Source organism: Theobroma cacao, chromosome 9, assembly GCF_000208745.1.
Source record: "Theobroma cacao cultivar B97-61/B2 chromosome 9, Criollo_cocoa_genome_V2, whole genome shotgun sequence".
Taxonomy (NCBI): Eukaryota; Viridiplantae; Streptophyta; class Magnoliopsida; order Malvales; family Malvaceae; genus Theobroma; species Theobroma cacao.
Window position 1 is genome coordinate 17,749,086 of NC_030858.1, and position 8,792 is coordinate 17,757,877.

Genomic DNA, 8,792 nt, shown 5'->3' on the forward strand with positions numbered 1-8,792 from the left:
TAAAGAAGAGATACAAGATAACTAGAGAGCACAAGACACGCACGGGCCCTCGCTTGGTAGTACGCTAGTGATGTAAGTCCTTAATTTCTACTGTTTGAAACAAAGGAAAAAAACCCTCCCTGCTCCTAATCCATACTCAAAAGTTTAAGGCAATTTGATTCATACATGAAGTTAATAACATAATCCTCAGATAAAATTTTAAATTATTTAAAAATATTTAAATAAATTTTTTATTTTTTATTACATTTAATTAAATTTTTATATTTTTATTTTGAATTAAATAAATTTTTATAACTAATGGTAGACTGATTACTTTTAATCAAAATATAATTTATTATTTTATATTCACACAAATTGATATTACGTTAATGTAAAAGGTACAAAATATTATATGACATCTTATCATGTTAAATTAACAAATTACATCATCATCAATTATGATATATCAACATGTCACGTTATTATCAATTTTAAAACCATACAGTATAAAATAATAAAAAGTATTTTAATTAAATCAATTATTAGTAAGAATAGCTATTTGACTTAAAATATAAAAATATAAAAATTTATTTGATTTCAAATAAAAATATAAAAATTTAATTGAATGTAATAAAAATATAAAAGTTTATTTAAAATTTTTTAAATAGTTTAATAATTTTTTTAAATGTTATGCCTAATTTAATAAAATTAAAATGGTTGAAAAAGGCAAAATTAAGAGTTCATAAATTTACAAAAGAGCCCTTGTTTAGGCTAAACCCCTAAACCCTTAACCCCAAAATTTTCCGGTTCCAATCGACAGGCTTTTTGATTTCTTTCTCCCGTCTTCGAATTCTCTTCTCTGCACCGCCTAATCTTCTTTAGCTCAAGGTAAATTTTTATTGCTAAAGTTTTCTTTCTTTTTTTTGTTTTTTCACTTAGTTTTGATGATCAATCTAGCTGGTTTTAGGAAAGTATTCGGAGAGACGAGTAAAAAGACATGACTTGTTTGTTTGTCTGCTGAAGTTGGTAGTGAAACAAATGTCGGTGTCTGACGAACAAATCACAAAGCTATTCAAAGCTCGTAGAACAGTTTTGCAGATGCTGAGGGATAGGGGATATTCTGTTGATGATTCGGATATTAAAACGACAAGACAACAATTCATTGAGAAATTTGGTGACAATATCCACCTCAAAAGGGATGATCTTTTGATCCATTGCAACAAAGGAGATGCTCCAATTGATCAGGTGCATATCTTCCAGCCCCATTGTTCTTAGCTTTTATTACAATTTTTGTAGAGTTTATCAAGGGATATAAATGTTCATGTCAGATAATGATGTCTAGTTTTCTTCTTACTCATTCTGCTCTATTTCTAGAATGCACACTTCTGTTTCAGTATACACGTTTGTGTAATCGATTGATGCTTCAAATTATTCCACTGCTCAGAATTTGTAAAGATGTTGTTGCTTCACTAGTAGTTCACTAAGAAAATTTCACCCAATATCTCGGGCTCTTGGAAAGCTTAAGACCTTGAAAAGTTTTTAATGAGGACTGATCAATTGAAAAGAATTGCTTTCTCATATTTTGGGCTTTGGAATAATCTTTCCATAGATGATGGAGAAAGGACATAAAGTGGCGAGGAAAAAAATTTGAGTAAAAGGCTACATCAGTAGATTTATGTCATCATTTTGATCGTTGCAAAATGCTGTCAATGCGTGGCAAGTATGTTTCTAACAAAATTGGGTATCTATGGATGCCATTATTATCAATCATATATCAATTTTAAAGTAGGAAAGTTAATATGCTGTCTTTTCTGATCTGTTAATATTGGTAAGCCTACTTTGCTGCATCTACAAGTGTTTTCTAGCACAAGCTTATTTGGTCGTTCATACCCTATCAATAAATTTACCTTGCTTTATTCAATATTTAGTGCTATATATAATGCACTTATTCACATGTGCTTTTCTAGTTGTTCTTAGCCTTTAGTTAGCATTAAGATCCCTCATTTGGTGTTTGCAAAAATAAGGTAATAAGTATCTCAAATAATAGTCTATGTGTCTATTTCAGAATCACCAGTTTTGAATTGAAAGTCCACCTTTGGATTTTTAGAGTTTTAGAAATCTTTTAAACAATGGCCTTCTCATTGTAAAAATTGTTTAAGTAGTTGTTGTGCTGCAGTTTCTATTTTGAATGTTTTCATGTTTCTTAATATCCAACGAGCACGTTGTTCTGTTTGTGGTATGGTGTTAACTTTTACTGTGAAGCATCCAAAACAATCAAGTGAAAATCAGGTCATGTTGTGTTCTGTCTTGAATATTAGAATTATGGTAATGTCTATTCCCTTTTTTATTTATACGAATAATTTTATAACAATTGATGTACTGGTCTTTCTTCTTCTTCTGTTTTTTATTTTTATTTTTACTTTTCTTAATAATGATGTATTGATGGTTTATTTGTCTCTAGATTTATGTCTTCTTTCCTGCAGAACTAAAGGTTGGTGTTCCTATGGTAAGAAACTGTGCAAAGCGTATGAAAGCAGATAATGTCTTTAATGCAATTTTGGTCGTTCAAAAAGCTTTGACAGCCCCTGCTAAAGCAGCGATAAATGAAATTAATTCATATTTTCATTTGGATGTTTTCGAGGTATATATGATTTTTTTTTCCTTTTTTCATTCTTGAGCATTTTTTAGCTTATTTAAAATTGGAAATTCTATGAATTGCTTTTGTTTTGTCATTTAAAACTTTGGTTCGTTTTTAAAATCTATGCTTGCAATACAGTCGGTTTACTAAATATTTCCATTCAGTGGATCACAATGGCTGAATCTCATGATTTTGATTGTCCCAAACAAGTATTTAAAAGAAAGATATTAATCAAAAAATAGTTGTGAAAGATTACAGAAAGTTATTCTAGTCGAAGGTAGGCTAATCTGAAATTTTTCATTCCCTAAAATAAATATTGTATTCATTTCTCTGAAAAGCAAGGAACAAAGTTGAAACTTAGAGATAGTTCCATTTGTGATTTTGCTTATTGGAATATCATACTCAAGGACTGTAAGTCTACTGTGAATTAACCAACATTTGATGATCTACTACTTATATATATAATATATATATAAAAGTACAGATATTGTTAAAACTTTTTATTGACGAAAATGGACATATTTGTTCACTATATTTCTAAATTGTCATTTTAAATTTTTTTATTATAAATATTAATAAGGTTTATCCATTTTTGTAAATAAGAATTCTAATCATATTACTAAAAATTTCTTTCCTTGATCCCAGTAGTATTGAATAATTTATAGATTAACACAAAATTTAAATTATTTATATTTTAGAAACATTTGTACTTCTATATAATTATTATTTAAAAATAAATAAAGAAATAAGTATTCACATGCAATGCATGTGACAACAAATACTAGTTCATATTAAATGCTTAGAGTTGTTTTCATTGATTTTATGCAACTTATGCATGCATGTCATAAGTTTTATAATTTACTTGTATACAGAGATGATAACATTTATTTAAATGCTAACTTTTATTGCTGTTAGCTGGAATCACAAAATATAAGAAGTAATAAATGCAGACAACTTATTGGACAGAGTACTGAATTTAAATCTAGACAAATACTATGAAGAAATTCTCAAAGTAAGGGAAAATAAAATCACCATGTGTAATAATAGTAACAATTCTTAGGGTAAATATTAAAGTTTTCCATGACACCCTTCTAGAGCCCTTCTATTCAGTGTTTAATATTTTGGTTCAAATTCTAAATTCACTGGTATCATGCTGCTGTCCTTAAAGCTTTAAGAACTATTAACATGCTATGTAACATTCATGGTAGAGTTCTGAAGCCATGAATGTGGACAGTAAGAATATATCCTTTCAATTGTTGGAAAAATTAAATCTCTAGATAATATTAATCTAACTAGTTCAATTCAAGCATATAATGTAGCTGAATTAGCTGTGTGCTTACAAAGCACATTCTAATATAACTGATTGCTGTCAAGCATATAATTTAGCTGAATTAGCCTTGTGCGTTCAAAATAGATTCGATTATAACTAGTTGCATCTAGCATATACTTTAGCTTTATTAGTCATGCGCTTTCAAAGGACATTGTAACACTTTAGAACATTCTTGCAATTCTTTCCAGAGAAATTGAGTTTAGTCCACTATTCAGACCTAGGAATGTCTATGACATTTTTGATATTTCATACCGAAACACAGATCCATTGCATAGGTCATTTAATATATGCATTTTGTTTATGGAATTATGTTTCTATTTATGGTAAGATGGTTTTCTTAACTTCATAACAATTTTTTGGGGGGAGAAAAGTACTTTCTTAACATTTTTTTGTTGTATTTTTTTATAATTTTTGCAAGAGATGTCAATGATGACAAATGATGGTTATGTAATGTCTATGCAGGAGGCGGAGTTGTTGACCAATATCACAGAACATATGTTCGTCCCCAAGCATACAGTACTGACAGATCAAGAAAAGAAGAAATTACTGGAAAAATACAGGGTAAAGGAAACACAGGTTAGTGATTGATCGGTGACCTCAATATTGGATGTTTTAGATCTAAATGCTTGTTAAATGGTCTGTACCGGTGGCTTTGGCTTTGATAAAACTGTTTTATTGTGGTTATTTCTGTGGTGACTTATTTACATATCATGTGCTAACACTTGAGATATGAATAAATTCTACCGACCTGCTTCCTCTACCTGAATGTAAAGTAGGCAAAAAGAAAAAAAGAAAAAAGAACAGAACAGAACGAAAAAGTGGAAGATTATCAACCTTGAGGTTGTTGCAATCCTTGCTTTTCATACCGAGATAATCATGCACTCTAAAACCTGAATTTTGGGCTTTAAGATGGAGCAGATGAAGCTAACAATCGTTCTTCGAATGACTTTAATTACTTTGGTTTATTCAGCTTAAGTTGTGTAAAGATTGAGTGCAAAAGAATATGATTTAATTGACCAAAGCTTCCAAATATGAAAATTATTTAGGTACTAGTGAGAAATTCTCACAGTATTCCTTGTCTTGTGTGGATTAGTATTAAGCAATAGGAAATATATTATAATTAAATAAAGATCCAACTTGATTTAAAGGAAATAAATTAAATTCTATGAAATTAAGTTCAACTAAATTGCGAGCATACGTGTACCCTCTAAAGGGTGCAATTCAAGGGGAAACTTTCTAACTCAGAAAACTTACATACAAAGAAAAATGGAAGATTTTTTTTCTCTTGCAGGTGCATCTAACTGAATTTTACATTTTTGGTATCTAGAAATTTGGTACTTCCACCACATGACCTATCATATGATCCTTTACAATCCTCATAAATCCTCATAGATAGCTTTATTTTGAAATTATTTTAGTGAACACTTAATCAGTACAGGAATAAGGTCTGCTGCTTAGTTATGTTATGGTTTAGGGGGTAGTTGTAGTTGGAAATATTTTGAGTTGTGGAGCAACTTTCAACCATTATCTAGGTTGTATTTACATTAAGAAACATAGAGGTGCAATTTTTTTTATGAACATGTAGGTGTTTTGATATTTTGAAACCAATAATATTTATGATTATAAGGAGACAACACTGAACATGATTTTTGAACTGGTTTTTTTCCTTTAGTTAAGAAAATGAGAGAGAGAGAGAGAGAGAGAGAGAGGAGGATCTACATTTTTATGAACATATAGGTGTATGGATAGTTTAAAAACAACCTGTTCATGATTATAGGAAGTTTGTGGTTAGAATGGTTTTTGAAGTGGTAGTTTTGGTGTAGTTAAAAAAAAAAATTACACACACATAAACAGAGTATCTATGATCAAATTTTAAAGTACTAATCTCTTCTTGTTCTCCTAATATTATGCCAATTTTTTTCATATGAAAGAATGAATGTGAAGTGGCTTTATGATTAACCGACACTGTCCTCCCGAGCTTTCTTTTGCCTCGCCCCTTATGTTTTGGCTTACCAGACTCTTCTGTACTCAATGCTGTTATTTTAAAACCCCTGCATCTTTTCTATCAGATTCTGCTTTTTGCTTTCTCTTCACCATTTTTTCTCCTTGCCTCTCTTCTTTTCTTATATTTTTCTTGTATCCCTTTCTTCCCCTTTCACACAGCAATATGTATGTCAACTTTCAACTTTCAGCAATTTTTATGCATTTTTATGAACCTAGTTCCAAATTCCTTGTTTTAAACAAAATGAAGTGGTTGTGTTGCACAATACACCACCGTCTTTATCATCACCCAGCAAAGAAAAATTTGCAATTTTTATTAAATGGATCTTTTAAGAGAATTTTGATATATAATTTTTTTTGTTTGAAACTGTTGAAAGATATTTTCACCAGAATTTTCATTTCTCTGTCCTCATGGATGCCATATGGAAAAGAATTTCAGTTCAAAACATTCTAGGGGTCAAAATCTCCAATAAATTGTATATATTCACCTTGAGTGATGCGTCTTACTGCCTTATTAATTTCTTGATGAGCTTACTGATGCAGACTCATGTTATATTTCCAGTATAACATAATGCTGGTTTCACTTATGAAGATTAGGCGATTAGCACATCTTTGTTGTATGCATCTTGATTTGCTTTGATTTAATTGTCCTGATTTTGCTCTTTCATTTGAACTTCAGCTACCTCGTATTCTGGTTAGTGATCCAGTTGCTAGATATTATGGTATGAAGCACGGACAAGTTGTCAAGATTACTCGAGAAAGTGTGACTGCTGATACATATGACACATACCGATATGCTGTATGAGTTTCTTCTCATTTCATGGTTTTGCATATCGTTTTTTTTTTGTTCTAGAGAATGGTTGAAGTTAATACCTTCTGTGTTCTTATTCAAAAAGCAAATTATTCTAGGAGTTCGAAATCCTACTGGAAAAAAAATGGGTTTCAATCTGCTGGCAGGCTAAAAGATTTGAGCTTGTGATCTAATGTTTTTATTTGTTTAAAATAATTTATATTTCTCTCGATGATTACACACTTGTCAGAAGCCTAGTTTGACATGCTTAACTTATGAAAATACACTTTTAGTGGATAAGAGATTCAATAAGCATAAATGCAAGTTCAGGGTGGACTTCTTTTTTTTTTTTTTTTTTTTTTGACTTTAATTGCAATTATATTATAAATTGAAATATTACAACTCGAATTTAAATCTTTAACAAATAAAAAACCCTAACTCGCACATTGAATCTCTAACAAATAATGAACCTTAACTCTAACTCTCACATTGAATTTCTAGTAAATGATAAACCCTAGCTCTCATGTGATCAACTTTCTTCATTTCTCCGATATCTTCTCCACATAATCATTGTTTTTAATCGACAAAGCTAACCATGATCATTTTCGGGCACCAAATTAGTATTTAAATTATACTCAAGCATGATCCGTTAACTTGTTGCGACATTTCATGCTCATATCGCAATCTTCACTTGAATCCCAAGAGTTGTATTGTTCACAGAGTGGTTGATCCTTGAATCATTTTGGGATTTCTTCTTTAACTTAGTAAAATAGAGATTGTCACAGATTGAAGACTACACTCACCCTACAAATTCCATATTTTCCAAGGTTCTTTCTTTCCATGCAAGTCAAAATATTTGATTAAATTTTGCTCAAGATGCAGCATGAACTTGCTAGTGACTTTGCTGAAAAGATGGCACATTAGCACCGTGTCAGAAGGCTCAAACTTGAGTGCCACCAACATGGCAGTGAAGTAATTTACTTATTTTGTACTCTAAAAACTTGGGCTTTAGAAAAGTACAAAATAAAAAGGACCCAGCCCAGCCCAAGGGTCCCAAGTGCGTGCCCTCGTTTTCTTCCAAATTCAGCCGACTCTTGTACCCTTTTTTCCTCTATAATTCCAGATTCTCATATCCCAAAATACAGGACACGAGACTGACCAGATATGTAAGCTGGTGAGAACCAAAAATAGCCAGTTTTATGCCCAAAGTAGTGTCATTACCGTAAACGGCATGAACGCCAGCCCAAAACAAAATCCTACCATCACCATGAAATCCCTTCCCTCAGATTCATTTATTATCTTCCTCATGTGGAGTCTCGACTTTGCATGCATAGCTACTAAATTTTTTGCTCTAATATATAGTATCCGGTTTTGTATAGAGAGACTAGTTATGTTTATCCATTGGATTTGTTTTATTAAAGTAGTAGTTAATCTCTAATTTTTATTTATACCAATCAGCTAAATAAACAAATATTCTAAATAAAGTAAAATTCAATAAATAAAGATGTGATACTTTAAAAAGTCAATTAACTATTCAAGAAAATTTAAATAAACTTTTATTCTTCTATTATATTCAATCAAATTTTTATATTTTAATTTTGAGTCAAATGGATTCTTATGATCAATAGTTGAGTAATTATTACTAGTTAAAATGTCACTTATTTTTTTTAGCACGTGACATTGACGTGAATGATGAAATATCATGTAATGATATTTACTATGACATTAATATGCACAATCAAGTTACATAAAATAACAAATGGCATTCTAACTAATAACAATTAGTTAAGTTATGAGTCTATTTGATGTAAAATAAAAGTATAAGAGTTTAATTGAACGTAATAGAATAATAAAAATTTATTTAATATTTTTTTGAATATTTTGAGATCTTTTTAGGTATTATGTCATAAATAAATAATGATTGATGTTATAAAGGCAACCGTAGTGGGTAAAACTTATATTCAGGAATTTTTTAATTAAAAATAATTAAATGGTTTTTAAACTAAAATTTTAAATGCATTAAGTCCGTGTAAAAGAATGCATAAATTAAATAT

General features: G+C 30.1%; 1 protein-coding gene across 1 annotated transcript; it reads left to right on the forward strand.

Annotated features, from left to right (window-relative positions):
* LOC18589470 (DNA-directed RNA polymerases II and IV subunit 5A) lies at nucleotides 770-7,067 on the forward strand. Its single transcript, XM_007014452.2, has 5 exons — nucleotides 770-867; nucleotides 1,003-1,224; nucleotides 2,441-2,620; nucleotides 4,410-4,523; nucleotides 6,628-7,067. Exons 2-5 carry the CDS (start codon nucleotides 1,018-1,020, stop codon nucleotides 6,751-6,753), a joined length of 627 nt encoding a protein of 208 aa, XP_007014514.2. The 5' UTR covers nucleotides 770-867; nucleotides 1,003-1,017; the 3' UTR covers nucleotides 6,754-7,067.

What these genes read in the sequence shown, in the direction of transcription:
- LOC18589470 (XM_007014452.2), top strand. Translation starts at nt 1,018, where the DNA reads ATGTCGGTGTCTGACGAACAAATCACAAAGCTATTCAAAGCTCGTAGA. An exon ending in GAGATGCTCCAATTGATCAG is followed by an intron (nt 1,225 to 2,440) that starts GTGCATATCTTC and finishes ATTTGTCTCTAG; the next exon opens with ATTTATGTCTTCTTTCCTGC. An exon ending in ACAGGGTAAAGGAAACACAG is followed by an intron (nt 4,524 to 6,627) that starts GTTAGTGATTGA and finishes TTTGAACTTCAG; the next exon opens with CTACCTCGTATTCTGGTTAG.